The sequence below is a fragment of the Pelodiscus sinensis genome, chromosome 3 (assembly GCF_052426305.1).
Source record: "Pelodiscus sinensis isolate ZL-2025 chromosome 3, ASM5242630v1, whole genome shotgun sequence".
Lineage (NCBI taxonomy): Eukaryota > Metazoa > Chordata > Testudines > Trionychidae > Pelodiscus > Pelodiscus sinensis.
This window is the reverse complement of record NC_143054.1, coordinates 112,001,863-112,023,419: the sequence shown is the minus strand read 5'-3', so window position 1 is coordinate 112,023,419 and position 21,557 is coordinate 112,001,863. Positions and strand designations below refer to the sequence as shown.

Sequence of the window (21,557 nt, the reverse complement as noted above, 5' to 3'; positions counted from 1 at the left end):
AAATTACAAATTTATGTAATAATATTTTAAACATCAAACATGGCTCAAAACAAAATAGTCTAATTCCCCCTCCTTTGTTTGCCTTGAAAAGTCAAAAAAATGAATTCTTTTAATTTGCCAACAATGCTAAAAAAAATCAGTTTGTTTTTGTTTGGTGGCCATTCCAAAAATGAGTAGACAATTTTGTGTCAATTTGCCCAGCCCTACTGCTTCCATAATTAACTCCAGAATTTCTTGTCTTTCCCTTGGAACCTTCTAATATCAGCCACCGTGACATCTGGGGCATCACCTAATAAACCATCTTGTTAGTCTTTAAAGTGCAACATAGTCCTGTTTTTTGTTTCAGCTAGACCTCTAAGGCATTCTGTCATTGGCTTCCCTGTAGCTTTGGGCTGCCTGAATGCTAAGTTGCTATGGCTAAGATCTCTGACTGACACCTGTATGTCACCCACAAGGCCTGGCTTCCACCACTGTGGTTACTCCCTGTAGGGTGACACTACCAGCCCTTTTAGTTCAGAATCTTCTCACATTCTGAGTTCCCAGCTACTGAATGTTCTTCACTGATTTGTTGTCCCTGAAGGCATGAAATCTGCTTCCTTGCTTATCAGCTCACTTTAGCGCATACACACTTCCCATCATTTGTACAACAGAGACCTGCTGGAGTAAAAAATAAAGGCGTTTATTTAATAGAAAAGCTACAGATGCAAAGCTGAACTAGTGAGGGGGAGCAAATGCATATAAGTTACATAGAAAAAGGAAATTTGTCTAGTATGGTAACATGGAGCCTAAAGTTGCACCTTCGTTTATTTTCTAATACAAGTCACCTGTTGCTTTTAAACAGTTTCTCTGCAAGTCCCTTCCCCAGAGCAAGGATCCAGCATTTCACAGTCAGCTGCCTGTTTACAGACTGCCTTCCCCCTTGCAGTTCATTGATTAAAAATTGCTTCAAGTCTTTTAAAAAGACTTTTCCCACTTCTTCCCCCAGCTTTGTGACTTATTATTATTCTGAGAGGGGGGGAATTTCCACCCACCATACTTCAAAAAAGAACTAGATAAATGAATGGAAGTTAGGTCCATCAATGGCCAGGGCCGGCCTTAGGCCGATTCAACCGAATCAATGGAATCGGGCCCCGCGCACCTGAACCTGGAAGTGCCAACTGGTGAGTTACAGAGCCAGGGCCCTGCTCCACCAATATGTGGAGCTGGGTCTCTCCCCCGGCTTTGCAAAGAGCAGGCCCCGGCCACCCCGTCGGCCCCCCCATGCGTCCTCCCACCCCGCCCTCAGAGCATCCCCCGCGGCTCCTGCTGTGCGTGGCTCCTTCTCACCGCTTGCTGCTGCCCATGTGCAACGCTGCACGTGGGTGGGGAGGACGCCTGGGCCGTGACGTGATGTCACGGCCCGGGATTTTAAAAATCCCGGGAGGCCACATTGCAGAGCCTCACTGGCTCCGGGTCAGGAATGGGCTTGTGCAGCGGCGGGGTGGGGGAAGGAAAGGGGCTTGGGCTTAGGCAGAGGTGGGGGTGAGGGTGGGGGGGAAGGGGTTGGGCGGAGGCAGATGGGAGGAGTGGAAGGAGAAGGGACTTGGGCGGGGGGAGGGGAAGGCACCAAGAGACAGGGGTGCAGGAGAGACAAATGCCAGAGGGCCAATGGCAGGAGGGGAGGTGTCAGTGGGAGAGGGGACAGGGTGATGCTGGAAGAGGAGAGGAGAGGGGAAGGGCATTGGGAGCTAAAGGAGGAGGTGCTGGGAGAAGGCTTGAAAGAAGGGGTGGACATGAGGAAGGATGGAGCAAGGCATGTGTGAGGGCACAGAGGGGCAGGAGGGGAACGGGGCAGAGAGTGGTGAGGGGGTGGGCATCAGGGAAAAAGAGGGCAAAGGGGCGGGGGCAGTAAGGGAAGGGGGAGGCACCAGGAGGGTGCAGGGCTAAGGGAAGGTACAGGTGCCAGGAGATTTTGGGGTGAAGCAGAAGGGCAGACACCTGCTGGGAGGGACCAGCACCAGAGGAGAGAGGCAAGGGAGGTGTTAGAAGAGGGGATGAGGAGGGGTAGCTCACATGAGCGGATTGGGCACAGGGGGGAGAGAAAGGCTGGTGGAAGGGAGCAGGTCAGGAGGGCTGAGGGCAGTGAGAAGGGCAGGAGTCAGGACAGCAGAGGAGGGTGAGGAGTTGGGGGGCAGCAGGCACCAGGGGAGATGATGGAGCAAGGAGAGGAGACATGGCAACAGAGAGAAAAGGTAAAGATTTAAAAATATTTATTAATAACTTGGTATGCTGCCCACGGCCAGTTTGTTTGCGACCCGTGGTGCAGTTTGGGTTTATGTGGGGATCAACACGTGGCCAGCGAGTGGGAGCCAAAACAAAAAAGTTGTCAGTGTAACGATCTTCTGTTGATATGTGTTTTAGTAGTTAAATTCTTGGACTGTCATTGCTCATGAAAAGTGCTGTCACGTGTAGAAATTGGGTAAATATTGCATTTTATTAATATCAGCAGAACTGACTTAAATGGGGCCTATGTGTTTGTAGTCTTGCCTTAATCTTTGTATTCATGCCCAGGGCTCGCTGAACCGCGACGAGCCCCGCTCGCCAGCCGTGCTGTCCAGCGATCTGCGCATGCGCAGATCGTTCTGCACATGCCCAGATCGCCCGAACCCGGCTCTTCTGGTGAGTAGATTGTATTATTTGTCGAGCCCTGATCACGCCTGTCAGTGTGAGAGAAGCTATTTGTATATATTTGCTTGCATGTGCAACCAACACTTAAGTTGAGGCTCTCAGCATGTTCTGTACGTATCAGTGTGGCCCCTGGGGCTTTCAAAGTTGAGTTGCCCTAGTTCATCCCTGACAGGTGTCTGTCTAATCTGGTCTTAAATATCTCCAGTGATGGAGATTCCACAATCTCACTAGGCAATTTATTCCAGTGTTTATCCACCCTGACAGGCAGGAAGTTTTTCCTAATGTCCAACCTAAACCTCCCTTGAGGCAATTTAAACCCATTGCTTCTCATCCTAACCTCAGAGGCCAAGCAGAACAATTTTTCTTCCTCTTTCTTATGATACTCTTTTAGATACTTGAAAGCCGATCTCGTGTCCCTTTTCAGTCTTCTCTTTTCCAAGGTAAACACGGCCAGTTTCTTTAGCCTTGCCTCATATCTCATGTTCTCTAGACCTTTCATCATTTCTGTTGATCTTCTCTGGACTTTCTCCAGTTTCTCCACATTTTCTGAAATGTGGTGCCCAGAACTGGACATGATACTCCAGCTGGGGCCTAATGTAGACTCATTCCCTGCCTAGGGGATGTGAGACTGGGCAGGTTAATTTCCAATCCTCCTGTTTATTCTTTTCCTAAGCCAGGAGGGCACAGTAGTTCTGATTGGGGTTAGAGAGGGAATGAAAGCCAGATCCAAGACCAATGAGCCCTGGGAAGTGGGCCCATTGAAAGGAGACTGGACCTCTGGATGCCTTGGGGCCTGCTTTGGGAAGCCCCCTCTTTGGAGGTGAATGTGGTAGCATTGAAACGTTACCCAGAAGCAGGCGCCACAGACACTAACTTCAGATTCATGGGACAGCTCTCATAGATTTTGCACATGCATAAGATGATAGATCTGGGGGGGGGGGGGGGTCAGTTGCCCCTGGGAGAAAAATAATATAAAATGGATCAAAATTATAGGTGCTTTGTGAATATGCTGTCTTGAGAGTGGAAAGATTTCATATTATCATATATGATTCCTGGTAACCCATCTCAAATATGAAAAACTAGGTTGATACCTGTTCATATCAGGAGCTGTTGAATTCAGTTCACCATTTGCAGTATCTCATTAGGATGTTTAGTGGAGAAGATATTGTTGTTGTTTTTTATTTATACTGTGGGCAAAGCATGGGCTCACAAGAATTCCTCCATTGTTTTACCATGAGTCTCAAAACATTTGGTGTTTTTCTAAAAGCTTGGAGTCAGTTGATTATGTAGGAATCTCAGCTTTCATTTAAAAAAAGTTCTCTCTACTTCTGGGCCTTACAGCTAAGCCAGAAAGCTTTAAAACTGAACCCTAAATACTCAAACAAAAGGCCAATAAAAATCCAATATGTTTTATTTTAAAAATATCTTATGATTTGTAGACCATTCCCATAACTTTGTTTAGGCGTTCCTTGTGATTTTTGGGTTGGCAATACTGCTCTTTTATTGGTGAATTTAGAGAGGTCTCTCCCTTCAGTTTCCCTTTCCACCCTCCTTTTTGTCACAGGTCATCAGAGAATCATAGAGACAATGGAAAGTAGGGTGAGTCCATGACTATGGTTAATGACTGGTCAGGGTGACTAACTATTATCAGCCAGTGGTCTGAATGAGCTAGCTACTGCCATCTGTTAATCAACTGTAGGAAAAGGCTTCACAAGCAGACCTTATTTATATAGACATACCTACTTTGCCACAGAGTTCAGTAGACACACTTGCTGTGTCAAGGTGATCAATTTTGGCTCTTTTGGGCCGAAATTCACTTAAGACTTGGAGCTGGGAGAATGAAATGTTATAATCCATATTGTATGATTAAAAGGTAAAAGACCTGAACTTAATATGACCTGGCTTAGGGTCTGCCATAACTTGAACACTAAGCAGAGGATAGTGAGTCACATCTAACTGAAAGTCACAGAAGATGGAAACAGGTTTTATTTCTGGCGGTGTAGAGTCTATTTGGGAGTCCTCAATTATATCTGACACTTTACATCCACTATTTAAAGGCAGAGCTGACTAGAATCAATTGAGAGTCCTTGTTTTGTCTCACTTGAGCAAAAATCATTGATAAAATCTTGTCTAGACTGATCTTGGACTCAACATGCAGGCAATATGTTGAAGAGCAGTGCAAAGGAGGCAATGGTGGTGAGGTACCATATTACGTAGTGAAATCATTGGTGCTGAAATCACTAAGGCCTGGAAGATGACCACAGAATTGACACTCTTAACAAAGACTCCATATTTGCTATTTAAAAAGTAAGTCAATGTAACAGAAAACTGCAACGCCCTCTGGTAACTTTTTAAAAATCAAACTTTAAACTTTATTGAAAAAATTGGATAGTTTGCAATCGAAAATATTTGAGCTACACTTAAGGTAACTGATTTAATTTTTTTGTAAAATTTCGCATAATAAAGGATGGCATATTTTTTAAATGATCAACTACATTTTGATCAGATCTACAGGCAGTCCCCGACTTACGTGGATCCGACTTACGTCGGATCCCTAGATACGAACGGGGTGAGGCAACTCCCGCACATGCGCAGCAGCATTCCCGGGGCTCGCTCACCTGGGTCCTAGGATCCTCCTCCTCCTCGGGCCGGCTCCGACTGGGGTCCCGCAGAGCTGCCGGGCAGAGGAAAAGTGCCTCCCCATGCCCGCTGCCCTCCCACCCCCCTGCCAGCAACAGGCTGCCCCCTCCCCTGAGCAACAGGCTGCCGAACAGACAAAAGCAGCCTCTCTGCCCCTCCTCCCCTCTATACATGCCGGGCTCCAGGAGCGCAGCAGTGTCCCTGGGGCTCGCTCACCTGGGTCCTAGAATCCACCTTCTCCTCCTCTTCGGCCGGCTCCAACTGGCCTCTGCCTGTAGCAGCTGGCCACAGGGACAGGGATCCTGCAGAGCTGCCGGGCAGAGGAAAAGTGCCTCCCCACGCCCGCTGCCCCCCCCCTGCGGCCTCGCATCCTGCACGCCTCTCCCCTCCCCCCCCTGCCAGCAACAGGCTGCCGAACAGCAGACAAAAGCAGCCTCTCCGCCCCTCCTCCCCCTATACATGCCGGGCTCCCTGGGCAAACAAAGACTCCACCAAAACAAACAAAGTGCTGGCCTCATTGTGTTAGCAAAAAAAGGACCCTCCTCCTAGAACCCTGGGTGGTGTGTGGAAATAAAGCTATTAGCTCAAAGCATGGTGCAGAGCTGTTTGGTATTTGATGAGTTACTCCTTTAGTCCTGAGTTTGTCACAGGGACAGAAATAGATGTGAAATCTTCTGAACAGGGGAACAGACAGCAAAACAAACATTAGAGGGGAGTTAACCTTTCCCTATGCTATCCAAAACTAAAAAAAATGTTTGGCTAGAGTTTCCCCTACAATATGTACCAGTTCCGACTTACATACAAATTCAACTTAAGAACAAACCTACAGTCCCTATCTTGTACGTAACCCGGGGACTGCCTGTACTTCTGATGTGATATTTGTGTGTGGTTGTGGTTTGTTGTGCGGGGCCCCGTACTTCCTAAAGCCGGCCCTGTCAATGGCTATTAGACAGGATGGGTAGAAATGGTGTCCCTAACCTCTGTTTGTCAGAGTCTGGAAATGGATGACAGGAGAGGGATCACTCATGTTCTGTTCACTCCCTGTGGGGCATCTGGCATTGTCCACTGTGGAGTATAGGATACTGGGCTAGATGGACCTAAGATCTGATCTAATATGCCCCTTCTTATGCTCTTACTCTCAGCCTGGACCAGTCCACAGAGGAGATATACTTCCTGGACCCTCAAATAAGTATGGTCACATAAATATCACCTTATCCCAGAAAACTACTGACCATTATACTTACTTACATGCCTCCAGCTTTTATCCAGAACATATAACACAATCCATTATCTACAGCAGTGGTTCCCAACCTTTTCCAGGTAGGGACCTATTTTGACAATTCAGGAATACTTGGTGACCCAAGGAAATTCAAAAACTGGAGCGGGGGAAGCAGAGCCACCTGGGGAGACACTTGGCGACTCTCTTGGAATGTAATGGTGACTGATACTTGGGTTCCGACCCATAGGTTGGGAAACCCTGATCTACAGCCAAGCCCTGAGATACAACCATATTTGCGCCAATCCCTCAAACAGAGACAAACAAACTATGGATTTCTATCAAGAATTCTTAAAACTACAATATCCCCCTGGAGAAGTGAAGAAACAGATTGATAAAGCCAGATAGCCAGAAGACACCTACTACAAGACAGACCCAACAAAGAAAGCAATAGAAAGCCACTAACCATTACCTCCAGCCTCCAGCTAAAACCTTTCCTACATATCATCAAGGATCTACAACCCATCATAAATGACAAGCCTTCACTCTCTCAGACCTTGGGAGGCAGGCCAGTTCTTGCTTACAGACAGCCCCTCAACATGAGACTCACTACTAACTTCACACCCCACAACAGAAACACTAAACCTGGAACCTGTCCCTGCAACATACTCGGTTGCCAACTCTGTGTACACACCTACCCTACTGATACAATTACAGGATCTAGCCATATCAGTTGTACCATCAAAAGTTCATTCACCTGCACATCTACTAATGTAATATGCCATCATGTGCCAACAATGCCCCCTGCCACATACATCCGATAAACCAGACTGCTTCTTTGCAACAAAGAATAAATGAACAAATTAGACATTAAGAATGGCAACATACAAAAACCAGTTTGGGAGCACTTTAACTTCCCTGGATACATGGTTTCACACTTGCAAGTTGGTATTGTCAGGCAACCCTTCTCCCCCCCCCCAAATCTTCAAATACAGACTGCAACGAGAAATGGCTGAGCTGGAATTCATAAGCAAATTTGACACCATGAAACAAGATTAAATAGATAAATGGAGTGGTTCTTTCATTATCAGGAGTGGCCCAAGGCCAGCTGCGGCAGCTGGTGCCCCAGGCGGAAGGCATGATTGGCACTCCTGCCTGCATGGCCGTCAATGGCCATGACGTCATCATCAGGTGCCCAGGCCAGCGGCGCCCCAGGCAACTGCCTAGTTTCCCTAGGCTCACGGGTCACCCCTGTTCATTATCATTACAATAGGTAACTTCCTATTCAAGTGTTCTTACTTCTCATTGCTGTTTGATGTGAGCCATGTCTGCTCTAATTTAATTAGCACTGATGTCACATTCCCATCTCTGTATCGCTGCCTTTTTTCCTTTTCTCTTCAGTATTTGAGGAAGTAAGTTGTAGCTCCCTGAAGCTTATGCCCACATACCCCAATACATTTGTTAGTCTTTGAAGTTCCACCAGATTCCTTGTTGTTTTTGTTGAAACAGACTAACACGGCCACTCCTCTTGAAACTTCTGAACTTCATAGTTGATCTCAGGTTTCAATGTCTTCCCATTAATTGTAATGGCCCACCATTGCCTTTTCTTGGGCTGGACAAACCCCTGGTTTAACTGCTCATTTGGGGGGCTTAAACCTTCTGTTCTCCTTCTGGGTGTGGTGAATGCTGATTGTCACAGCCAAAGTCAGACAGCACACTGGACTAAATGAATTATTGGTTTGCACTCAGATGGAAATATTCATATGAATCATGGTCTATAAGAATAGAATCTTTCTACATTTAACAGCTAATTACCTCAATTTGTCCTGGGCTAAATCCTGTCCTTAGGTGGCTCACCAGTGTAATTCTTCTGGAGAAAACTGATTAACTACAGCTTTCCTTTCATGGAGGTAAGGGCAGAATTTGGCTCAAGAATAACTCTAATTTATTAGTTGAGAACAACTAGCAAAGTGGAGTGATTTTTGCTTTGTAATATATAGATCAAACTGGTAATCAGATGTGCATGCAGCTTCATGAATATAACGTAGTCCTTAACATTTAAGGAAAATCAGCAGATTCACCACTGACTGCTGTGAAGTGACTACTGCTGCATGTGAAGTGATTATAAATGCCTTAAATCATTTGTAGGATATTTGCAAGACAAATAACTTTAGATGTTAAATGTTGATTTAATCGTGTCACTGTTATCTGACCAATTGTTATCATTAAGATAGAGCTGTAGGATTTTTACAAAGTTGCATCTAATGACAATGCTAAATAATGCTAATTAGCCCAGCCATAGCCCAAAGTAAGACAGGTCACAGATATATTGTCCTGAGGTTGCTTTGGGAGGCATTGTGCTTCAGGGACATCCCTCAGAAGCACAATTCGTTCTGGGGTTCCTATATTGCATAGTGGTGGTAATTTATGTAATGGTCCTGTTATGAGATGCAGCATTCTCTTCACCTGACATTTGCTTCCAGGTTCCCTATGTAACATGAGTTGCATAAAATGATCGAGGACCATTGCAGAGATATTAACTAAACCTTGCAGGAATTCTCTCTAAGTGGCAACCACTTTGGGTTCAGGGTGGTCTTCATAAGACTAAAATAAGACAAAAGCTTCTGTGACCCATTACCAGTCCTCAGAAGTACCCAATTTATCCTAAATGTGATATTTTAATATAAAATGTTAATATAGATTATGTTAACAAGGGTGAATAAAGGCATGGAAAAGAGAATTTGAGTTATATTCAGTCTTTGTTCAAGTTCTAATAAAAATAAATACAACAGTATAAATGTTTTTCATCAGTTTGTTTCTCTTGATCTCTAGGGAGAAAATGGCTTGATAGTCAAATATTTACCAGACTGCAGTGATTACTAAGGCTAAATTTCAACCAAGGTGGTTTGCAAACACAGATGCCTTTCTGTTCATAAATGTAAAAAACATGGATTGATACATGGATAGCTACTGCGGTGTTCAGGTTAGTTAAGGTAAAATCTTGTAACTGTTCAATATCTTCACAGTAATAATGCTAACCATATGGACTTTAATTCAACATATATCTGGGGTGCATTTTTCATAACCCAACTGGGCTAACTGCTAATCAGTAATCATGATGGTTTGAAAACTTAAAAATATGTAGTATTTTCTTCTCATTTAACCTATTTTTGATAGAAACAAAAATGGCCCTCCATTCCTAATCTAAGGATTTACTTCTACTGTCCTTTCTTATTTAGAGTACCTTGGGGATAATCTAAACAAGTGTGGCAGAAGGGTTATAAACACAATTAATGACAAACCTGAGAGAGGGAAATTAGAGGCCAGGGAGAATAATAATATATAAATAAGGATGTGTGGTACATATCATGTAATGATTACCTCTTACTCCTCAATGTGTATGCAAATTAAAAAAAAATGTTTGCATCTAAAATATTTCCAACCAGCACATGAATACAGATACAATTTCCTTTGTTGTTATTTTTGTCTGGTTATTTAATCTATACCTTGTCCAAATGGTTCCCATCTTAGGCATGGACCTTACAGCGGGATAACAGTACTGCTTCAGCTGAGCCATGGCAAGGCCTCCTATGTGGCCTCTCCATGCCAGCAGGAGAGAGTTCTCTTGCCAGCATAATTAATCCACCCCCAACGAGTGACTCTACAGAGAGCATCTCCTGCGGAAACAGTGTTGTCTACCTCTAGTACTTTTAACAGTGAAACTTATGATGGCCAGGGATGTGTTTTTGTGCAGCCTCAAGAAAGTAAGCAAGTAAAAATTAGAACTGGAAGAAACATTTTTGACAAAGCTTCACTTTGTCCAAACTGAAACATTGGAGAGAGAAAGAGACTTAACACTGGTTTGAGAGATACTCAGGTTCAAGTCTTTGATTCACAGCTCAATTTGCCATCCCAGATCACTCTGAACCAAGGGATTTGGAGCAGTATAGAATGTGAGAGTTGCTCTCTTGTCTGAAGTAACTAGCAAGCCCTGGACTTCAAAACATCTTCCTGGACAGAAAAGCTATTGTTTCAGTCTGAAAACAGACATTTACAACACAATTTTGTTTTTCATTAAAATATTCAAAAGGTTTTGGTTTTGTGCTAATGTGGAAGAAAAATGTCGAATGCTGCCACAAACCAGAATTGTCCTCTGGACAGCTCTCATAAAATACTAGTATAGTAAGCCCTGGTATGTTTAATAAAACTAACAAATTATTAGGGCTACCAAACCATTAAAATTAATTGCAATGAATCTCAGTTTAAATGATAGTTAATAATAGAATATCAATTTAAATTAATTATATATGTCTTTGGATATTTCTCTACACTTTCAAATATATTGATTTAAATTAAAATGCAGAGTACTCTTTTTTTAAAAAAACTTATATTTATACTGCGAAAACATAGTCAAACAAACAATAGTGTACTCCACAAGACGAAGCATGAAGGGTCATGTGAATGTTTAGCATATCTGGCAGTGCTTCAACAGTGCCATGTGAAGACCTGTTTTCACTTTCAGGTGATATTGTAAATAAAAAATGTAAATATAAACAAACCTGTTTGTTTTAGCAATTGGCTGAATCAGAAGTAGGTATGAATGGAGTTGTAGGCTCTAAAGTTTTACACTGTTTTGTTTTTCAGTGCAGTTATTTAAAAATTTCACATTTTATAAGTTGCACAGCCACAATAAACAGAGCAATACTTGCTCTGCAGTATTCGTATGAGGTGAATTGAAAAATACTATTTTCTTTGTCTTTTATTTAGTGCAAATATTTATAATGAAATATAAAGTGAGCACTATAGACTTCATATTCTATGTTCTAATTGAAATCAGTATGTTTGAAAATGTAGAAAAAAATATCCAAAGCAGTTAAAATAAATGTAAATTGGTATTTAGAACAGTGTGATTAAAATGGCAATTAATTTTAAATAAATTTATTTGTTTTGAATTAATCACTTGTGTTACTGTGATTGCCAGCCCCACAAATAATATTACTATTAACATCCCAGACACTAAATTTCCCACTTTGAAGAAAGTTAAAACAAAACAAAACAAACAAAAAAAAAACAAGCAAGCAAAAAAGAGCAATCACTTGGAGAGTTGTTAGATATAATTTCATGAAGTGGGTAGTGCAAATAGATTTCTGGCAGAATTCCATTGCTGATAACACCATTATTAGACCTGAGCTTCTGCACTGAAGAAACATGAAGAAAGCTTACTAAAAATTCACAGCAGAATTTGCTGTTCCACATTCCATAATTTGCACAAAAATGCAGTTTTTTATTACTCTGCAAATGACTATTATGAAACACAGTTACAGTGAGGACACATAGTACTCGAAATTCATTCATTTTATATATTCTGCTACAGTAGTATATCCTGGAACATTATTCAGTAATTAATTCAGTTTTCAAGTATTTAAATATGTCAAGCATATTTTATGATACATTACCTTGACTTTTTTACTGTTTGTTCCCACCAAGCCTGATCCAAGACCCACTGACATCAACTAAAAGACTTACATTGATTTTTCTGGTCTATGGATCAGGCCTTTTGCCAATTTCAAAAGTTCAAGAGTGGGTTTCTTAATCACAAATATGAGCTAATGAGCTTCTAATGTACAGCACTTTAAACAACACACAGACAATTCTCCCCCCCTTCCCACCCCACAAAATTTATAAACACTTCCAAAAACACTTTCACCACTTTAAAAAGCAATTAAGAAAATGCCATTAGCAAAGAGAAAATTACATACCATCAAAAGAAGAGAGAGTCTGAGGAAATAAGCAGCAAAATTTTCCACAAAATATACGAAGAAAAAGTTACCCTCTCAAGATTGTTACAACACACACACACACACACACACACACACACACACACACACGAAACATTGAGCCCACTACTGAAAGCCTGCCTGTAAAAATATATAGTCAGTGTCAACATTTTCCATCCATTCTGTCCCCCCAACATTGATTCTGAATTGAGGCAGATGCTCTAGCTACTGGGATTTGTGATTACATTAGAAACTTGTCTTTCGATTAAAAAAAGTTTTAAAGCCTTCTTGGTTATGAAGAAAAATTCAAAAATGCCCCTGAAGTGCAGCCAATGCAATGATATCAGTCTGAGTTTGTACTCTGAGAGTCTCTGCAATCAGAGGGTATATCTAGACTACATGGCTCTATCGACGGAGCCATGAACATGAATTTACTAGACATAGAAAAATGAAGCGGGTGATTTAAATAATCGCCGCTTCATTTACATCAAAAATGGCAGCCATGCTGTGCTGATCAGCTATTTGGTGGCACAGTGGGGCAGTCTGGACGCGCTGCGGTTGACAAGGGAAGCCTTTGTTGACCACTCCGGTAAACCTCATTTCAGGAGGCATAGCGAAGCGATCAACAAAGTCTTCCCTTGTCGACCGCAATACGTCCAGACTGCCCCGCTGTGCCGCCAAACAGCTGATCGGCACAGCGTGGCGGCCATTTTGATGTAAATGAAGTGGCGATTATTTAAATCACCCGCTTCATTTTTCTATGTCTAGTAAATTCATGTTCATGGCTCCGTCGATAGAGCCATGTAGTCTAGATATACCCTCTGATTGCAGAGACTCTCAGAGTACGCTTCATTTTCCTATGTCTAGTAAACTCGTCTACATGGCTCCAATAATGGAGCCATGTATGGCTCCAATAATGGAGCCATGTAGTCTAGACATACCCAGAGAGAAGGGAACCTCACAGTCCATCTCAGTGGAGTGTTAACTTCCAGACCTCTGCTCAGAGGTACCCTGGCAACACTAATCTAGCAAATCATTGTACAGGAGGCAGGAGCAGAAGAGTGCGATGTGTCTGACCAATTCACCCAAGCAGATTCACCTCAGTTACAAAGCCAAGTATTGGGGGAGGAGCAATGCTGCTACCTTACCATTTCAGAGGGGAGAGATTAGCCTGGTTGCTATCAAATATGTGCAATAGCATTACACTGATTCCTAATGCTATGGTGTGCTTTGTGTCCTGAATGGGCTTAGTTTGGCCCCAGACATTTCCCATGCCTCCTATCATGAACCCAGAGCATTCTTTCTCTTCTACCATTGCTTCTCATCCAAATCTTGAGCAGTCTTACTTCTGCCTCATATTCTTGAGAGTTCTTAGGACAACCTAGTGAGGGGGATTGTGTCTACTTCAATTGCTAGATGCCAGCCCACCACTGAATTCCCAGATTTTACATGGAAAATGTTGGTCATAATTTTGATAAGTGGAATAAATGTGAAAAATGTCATGGCAAGCAAAATACTTAGAGAAAGGTAAGAGTTCTGTGTGAAATATTTGGTTTTAAAATTGGTAATTTTGAAGAAGTTTAACTTGTTTTATCAGTAGGTAATACATGCAGACCCTGGCACGTTCAGGCTGAATTGGCTGTTGTCTGTGGCTCCCTCTTCTCTATCTGGTCACAAAGGGATGATTCTGAAATATGTCCTGGCAAGAGCTTGGGCTCTAACCAACATGTCTGGACTGCCAAAGTAAAGTACAATGTTCGGTTGTTTGCACATATAAACCATATTTTGTGATTAAAAATAAACGTAATGTTACTCTTTGTTTCTCTAGACTCTAGAGCCTAATCCAGAACCCAGTGAAGATTCCAAAAGATTCCCATCAGTTTCACTGGGCTTAGTCACTACTTATATTACCTTTAAATCCTTAGTAAAAACACATCCTGAAAAATCTGAAGGGAGGAATTTTGCTTTCTACCATTTGTCAAAGATAGGTGTGCTAATATTTAATGGCCAGAAGCTGGGATTGAATGACAAAGGACAGATCTTTCATTGTCCTGTTCTGTTCATTCCCTCTGAAACACCTGATATTGGCCACTGTCAGAAGACAGGATACTGGACAAGATGGACCTGATCCATCTGGTCTGAACTAATATGACTGTTCTTATATTATAATTTCAGGTTTGGTGTATGAGGCAAATCACTTGCTGTCTTGATACTTGGCAAAGGCATTTCTTGTTGTAAAGAACATGTCAACAAGAGTATGTCAATCTTCTTAACTTACCAGAAATGTAGTTAAGGTTCCAGTCCTGAGATGTGTGTAGTGCCTTCAGTTCCCATTTAATTTACTGGGTTTTGAAGGCACTAAACTCCTCTCACAAGGAGCTCAGCACCTTGCAGGATTGGGCCCTCAGGTGAATATTCTGTTTTCTGGGCTTCACTGTTATATCAAGTATGGTATAATACAAATGTAAGCCAATCTGCCTAATACTGGATATGCTCAAGTCTTAGTCTCAGATCCTCAAAGGTATTTAGTCAGCTACCTCCCATTAAGACCACTGAGCATTAAGTGTCTAAACAGCTTTGAGGATCCGGGCCTCCTTTCATGCCTATTCATGAAAAATTTCCCACTGACTTAAATGGGAGCAGGATGGCATCCACAGATTTGGGTAACTGAATTCACTCTGTTACTAATAGCATATCATGACTATGTGCTACTTAATGGCTGAAAGTCACATTTGTTGTGGCCTAACAATGTTTGCTTAGTCTCAGAGCCATTTTAGTGTATATTTGCAAAAAACAATGAGGAGTTCTGTGGCACCTTAAAGACTTACAGATTTATTTAGGCATAAGTTTTCTAAATCTGATAGCTTTTAATGTTTGCCTAGTAAAATGTTAAATTAAGAAGAAAATTATAATTAATGTTACTTGAAAAACATTACAGAACTCTATTATTTTTTGAATTAATATTTATATGGACTACATGAAGAAAATAAATGATAAAGAACCATAATAGTCAATAAATCAATGGAGGGTTATAAAACTTAAGCTCTAGAAATAGAGGAGAGGAGATGCTTGATCATCACTGATAGAAACAACTTAGAAATAGCTACACACAGCTTGATCTGACAGGATGCAGATATCCCGAATGTACATATACACCATTCTGTAAAAAGTTATGAGCAAATCAGGGAAACCTGACCTTGCATCAGTGAGAATGCCACTGCATAGTTGCCAAGTACTTCTCTTTAGTGGCAAAAATTTCGTGAAGGAAAAGAACAAATAGATAAGCAAAGCCTCTAATCTGCAAATTGAGATTCACATTTAAACTGATGTCTTTCACTTGTCCCATCACTCCAGAGAATAAGGGAGAAGCTGCAGAAGTGACTTGAGCTGAACAGTGGATTAGCACTAGGCCTGAACATCATATAAGAACTTGCAAACTTGAGGCCCCCAAACCCATAATTTTAAAACTTTTTCTCAGCATTATCAAGGATAAGATATGGAAAGATTATGCACTCAGAGTTGAGATGTGTGTGCCAAAAGAACTTTTCTTTTTGGAGGAGTTAGAAGGTAGATGTTTGAGTACTTCTAACAGAGTTTTCACCTTAACTATGGGGCAACTCCATGGCTGCATCTAGACTGGCATGATTTTCTGTAAATACTTTTAATGAAAAAGTTTTTCTATTAAAAGCATTTGTGGAAAAGAGCATCTAGATTGGCATGAATGCTTTTGCGCAAAAGCACTTTTTGCAGAAAAGCATCCGTGCCAATCTAGATGCGGTTTTGCTCCAGAAAGCCCCGATTGCCATTTTCACCATCGGGGCTTTTTTGCGCAAAACAGTCCTCTCCTGTCTACACTGGCCCTCTTGCGCAAATACATTTGTGCAAGAGGGCTTATCCCTGAGTGGGAGCATCATAGTATTTGCGCAAGAACACTGACAATCTTACATTAGATGGCCAGTGTTCTTGTGCAAATTAAAGTGGCCAATGTAGACAGCTGGCAACTTGCCAGTCTAGACGCAGCCCATATGTTTTCAACTACATTTCCAAAGGAGACATTTATTTGGGTGTTAGTGAAGCTCAACACCTCTGAACATTGTGTCATTACTGTTCTTGTTGGGCCTGATCATGCAAGATACCCAAGTCCAGTTCCCTATAGGCATTTAGGTGCCTAACTCCGATTGAAATAATATAACATTCTGACATGGGTCTCCCTCAATCTCTCCATTTAAAGTTGTTCTGTTTTAATTAAATAATGAAATATTGAGTCAGAGATGGCTTGAATGACTCTACTGTTTAGTAGTTAAATCACTCTGCTGCAAGGTGGCACATCCCTGTTCAAATCTGCTTAATTTAGTAGGCAGAGGGGGCACTTGAACCTATGTGTGTACCTTAACCATTGGGATAAATGCCATGAAGGAGGTTGCTTTGTCTTCATCCGTGGCAATTTTGTGTAAATGCATCTGAGGAATCCAATCTGGTAGGCAGCCTTTGAACATACCCACTGCATGAAATCTCATCCCCACAAATTTAGGCAGTCACACTATCTTCCCCTGGTTAGTGAATGACTGTGGGTCTCAGATAGGAGATAAGTGCCCAGATGCCTAGCAGGTGGCTGCAGTGTACATGTGCACAAGCAGGAGCATAGACACATAGGGACCTTGACTGAAAAACCATAGGTGCTGAGTGCATATAAAATTAAGTGGCAGCCAAGCAGGAATTTTGTGGATCTCAGAGGGGCCTAAAACTGGGACTTAGGTGCCTAAGTACCTTTATGAATCCCACTGTTAACCTCTTTGTGTCTCATATCCCCATCTGTAAAATGAAAGTAATAATATTTCCTTTCTCCACTTGTCTATTTTTCTTATCGTTGGGACGTTAGTCATCCCTTACAATGACTATGTAGCATGGTTAGGACAATGAGGCCTGCTGATGCTGCTGTAGTACAAATAATAATAACTACAAAATAATTAAAATGTAATGATCAGTTATTGGCTATTGGACAGGTTCTAGCTGGCATAACTAACCCCCCCCCCCCCCAAACAATGCTTATTTGCTTACATTCATATTTACTGTGTTATATTATACATCTGATTTTCCCCAGCTTAATACATTCAATGTATGCATAGAGTAAGTGTGGTGATAATGACATTTAGAAGTATTTAAATAGCTGGAATGTTGCCAGAAAATGCCATATCTTGATTTGGTAACCCCATGAAATGGTACAGAATCTTTCCAGCTATTTAAATTTAAAATCCAGTACCTGAAAGGTAATTTGAAAAAACAACTCCCTGGCCTGGGTTAGGACTACTCCAGTCTGAACCACTTATTCAATCTTTATTTCCATTAACCCTATCAAATTGGCTTATATTTAATAGGTGTGCCATAAATTCACTAGCATGCTACTAGTGCCCTTAAATAAATACTGTGGGTGAGAGAGATTTCTGTTCTCATCAATACCTCAAACCTTGTGTTTTCGTATGTCCTTTGTGAAGTTTCTGTGGTTGTGACTGCAGTGCAAACAGATGCTTTGGGACTGTCTCTTGTCTGTCCTTTCAGTTACCATTAGGATCTCATCACAAGCATCTAGTTTCCATGCTTTTCCTGCTAATCGTGCCCTGCTACACCAATCTGCCTCATGAGTCCCAGGTTTAATCAAACATTAAAAAGTTCCCTTCTTCTATTCCCTGGAAAATACAAATTTATTTTAAAACAACAAAATTAAATTAGTAGAAAAACATAACAATTTTAGAAAATAACTGCTAGTCTTATTTTGCCTTTGGTAAGGCATCCTATTGTTTTTATTTACTTAAACATGAATGGTTTATAACTTTGCTCTAATGTGTAAAATTATTTCTCTCTCCTCTTATCGCATCATGAAATCTTTAAAAATTACATACAAAGTAATGCAAGAAAGATGCTTCTCACTAGAACATGTATTCTAATTGAACCCCCATTTCCTACAGCAAGTCTATCTGTTGTGATCAGTACTTTCAATAGATGGTGCTGTTTTCTCAGGGAAAGTGATTGTAATCTGATTTCAAGCAAATGTTAGACAAATGTAAGGAGCAAATTTCATTCCTCTCTTCTTTGCCTTGTACTAAGAAATCTGATTTGCAAGTGGAGTAGAAGACTCCCTTATGAAACAACCACAACTTATTTTTTAAAAACCCACTAGTAAATATATTTATCTGGAAGTGAGATTATTTGTTAGAAAGCTGCAAAATATAGCAACACCACCAGAAAAGCAGTAATTAATTTTAATGAGCCCCATCCTTTTCTTAGTAGAGGTCAGTTGGCATGTCAAAGAGGAAACTACAGAGCCCCAGGAAGAAAGGGGTGGGGATGAGTGAAAAAATATTAGGTTTTATAATATTCTCATTTGTGTGGGGTGTTAAAAAAAAACCTCCTGCTAACCCTTTGTCTTCTTACCTAGTGTGCTAGGATTTCGTGTGAAAGCAGTAAGAAATGTTCTGCGAATATACATATTTTAGGGCACTTGTTCTGAACACTCAGGTCGTGTTTACTAAATTATAAAAATCACTGCCATGAAGGTAACAAGTTGCTCCTTAAACAAATACACGTCACTTTTGCCTCTGGAAGATATGGCAGTAATTTATTTCTAAATTATTATTATTCAGTTAGGTAGCTCACTTCTGCGCCTTGCTGAAATTGCCTCCATCAGACAGAAGCCTTCAGTTGCCTTCTTCTGGTCTGATATTTGGGAGAGATGTGCTCTCTCCGCCAGACCTAGAGCACAACTTTCCCCCAGCACTTCGTCTTGCAGCGGCGCCCTGCCTTGCATAGGGTATTTCAGCAACACAATTCCCTAGCTTCTACGATTAGCCACAAGGCAGAGAACGAGAGAAACAGAGGTCTCTCTAAAAGACCTGCCCCACCCCCAAGTTCATGAAGCCTGAAGAGGAAAGCTGCACGACTCTCAGCCCCTATCTAGGTGTCCAGGAGAACAGCAAGGGGGGAGAGGCACATCTCCCAGTGGAAAGTATCTCCGGGCAGGACCGTACTTGCAGCCGAGCCAGTCGAGGGCAAGGACACCACGTCCAGTCTCTCCCCACCTCGGTGTCAAGCGGAGGAAAGTGACTCAGAACGAAGTGTTTAGTACTTTATAGCCACCCTGGTCTCCGTCCCCTTCGCCACCCCCCCAGGCCTCAGTGCGTGCCCCCCGCTCTCCCTAGCCCCGGGGCAGCCTCCTTCCCCCCTTACCTGATGATGACATACATGACCAAGAAGTTCCCGAAGAGCCCCACCACGCACACGACGGAGTAGAGAGCCATGATGGTGATGGCCGTGATCGTGGAGGGGCTGACCCCGCCGCCCGGGCACAGGCTGCCGCTGCCTCCCTCCTGGCTGCTGTTGCTGCCGCTGCAGGGGTCGGACTGGTTCCAGCCTGGCTCCTCCGGGCGGCCGGACAGGTTGGTCCAGGCGCCCGGCGGCAGCGGAGGGCAGCTGGCGGCGGGCGGCGCGAAGGGGCCGCAGGCGCTGGAGTTGGCGGGGAAGGCGCTGTCCATGGTGCTGGCCGCGGGAGCAGGTGAGCGGCGGCGAGAGCGGGAGGCAGCGAGGCGAGCGGAGCCTGACACGTGCTGGGCTTCTGCGGGCAGCTGCCCTGCCCGGGCCGGGCCGGGGGGCGCCGGGGAGCAGGCGGCTGAGCGGGATGTAGCGCGAAAGACACTGAAAAGGCTTCGCTCGCCCGCCCGCCAGATGCGCGCAACCTCCTCACGTGCGCTGCTGCCGCCGCTGGCGGGGCGGCACCCGCGTGCGCTGGGTGGACAAGCGCGGAGAGGCGGAGCGGGCGGCAGCGGGAAAGCGGGGAGGAGGGACTCTCTTGGTGTTTTGTTCTTGGGCACCGGACTTGTACAAGGAGGACATGTGACTCCGCTGCTGTGTCCAAGCCGCGCGCGGCGCTGGCTCTCCACTCCTCTTGCCCCTTGCCTGCCCACCCTCGTACAGCCCCTGGGGCAGAGGAACTGGGGAGAGAGCAGCTGAACTCCAGTCTCGCCTTCCAAAGCCTTTCTACCTGCTTTGTTTCTGCCCACTCCTTCTCCCTCTCTGAGGGCGGGGAAGCACACAAGGGCAGCTCCCAGGACAAGCCACCCCACTAGCGTTCCCAACTGCACTGCAGTCTTGCAGCCCCAGCCCCTGGCAGCAAGGGCACATACAATAATTTCAAATTTCCCCTTCCCCGGGAGCTGGCACCTGGTTCACTTAGATCCTGGAGCACAAGAAAGCGCCAGCACCACTAGCGAGAATGTGACCAGAAGCTGGAGATTAAACAGCCGGAGAGTATAATATGTTCAACATGTAACTGATTAATACAAGAAGTCGGGGTGCTTTATAGGGGGGTTGTCCTCTTTAGATATCTTCAGTGTATGTAAGAATAAAATGTGGTTGCCCATATGGCAACAGGTTGTGAAATGATAGGCAAACAGACGTGTGTGTTGGAAGTAATTTGCTTTTCACGAAACCTAACGATTGTGACCAGAGAAACTGCTGCTTGAGCTGATAACAGCTATTTGATCAAGAGTGGAGATTTTACACGATTTGCTAACATTCAAAGGAACAGACTAATAAGTTTCACATTTGAAGGCTGGGGACATGTATTTTATTTTCACATTGCTTGTTTGGATGGGTTGGCACTTTTACATGGAACACTCATTCCAAAGCTGCACAGGGACAATCATGTGCATTTCCAGAAACAGCCTGCCTGCTCAGCATTTCTTGGACTACATTCTTTTGCTGTCACATCTTTGAAATCAAAGAAGCTCCACTGCAAGTGAGAGAAAAAAAAAGTTAACTCCCACTGAACAGGAACCAAGAAACATAGCTGGCAGTGTAACTACTACATATGCTGCATTACATTGCTGGTCTAGCTCATTCACTGCTCAGGGTCAATACACCTTCTGACTGCAGAGTAGGGAAGAGTGAGGATGTGGAGGGTGACCAGATAGCAGGTGTGAAAAATCATGATGGAGGACTGTATGTGGGGTAATAGAGTGCTATATAGACAAAGACCCTAATATTGATATATCTGGTCACACCTGTGTCAGAGTTGCATAGGAGTGTGTAAGGCTCCAAAGTCTAGTCACTGTACACTCAGGAAAGGCAAGATGGCTGAATAGCATCCATTTTGGGAGTTAGGAGTTACTTTCATCCCATCCCATACTAGGGAAGAACAAGTGCTATATTTGCATTCATGGTGGAGGTTAAAGGAGTTATCATTAGCAAGGGAGCAGCAAATGAAG

The 21,557-nt window shown here is 43.2% G+C and overlaps 1 protein-coding gene across 1 annotated transcript in view; it reads right to left on the bottom strand.

Moving 5' to 3' along the window:
* OPRM1 (opioid receptor mu 1) overlaps nucleotides 1–20,246 on the bottom strand; it is a 44,797-nt gene extending 24,551 nt beyond the window's left edge. The window contains exon 1 of the mRNA XM_075924482.2: nucleotides 19,522–20,246. Within this exon, the coding sequence (XP_075780597.1) occupies nucleotides 19,522–19,826 (305 nt within the window). The 5' untranslated portion in view covers nucleotides 19,827–20,246. The remainder of the gene's footprint in view (nucleotides 1–19,521) is intronic.
* Nucleotides 20,247–21,557: the final 1,311 nt, after the last annotated feature.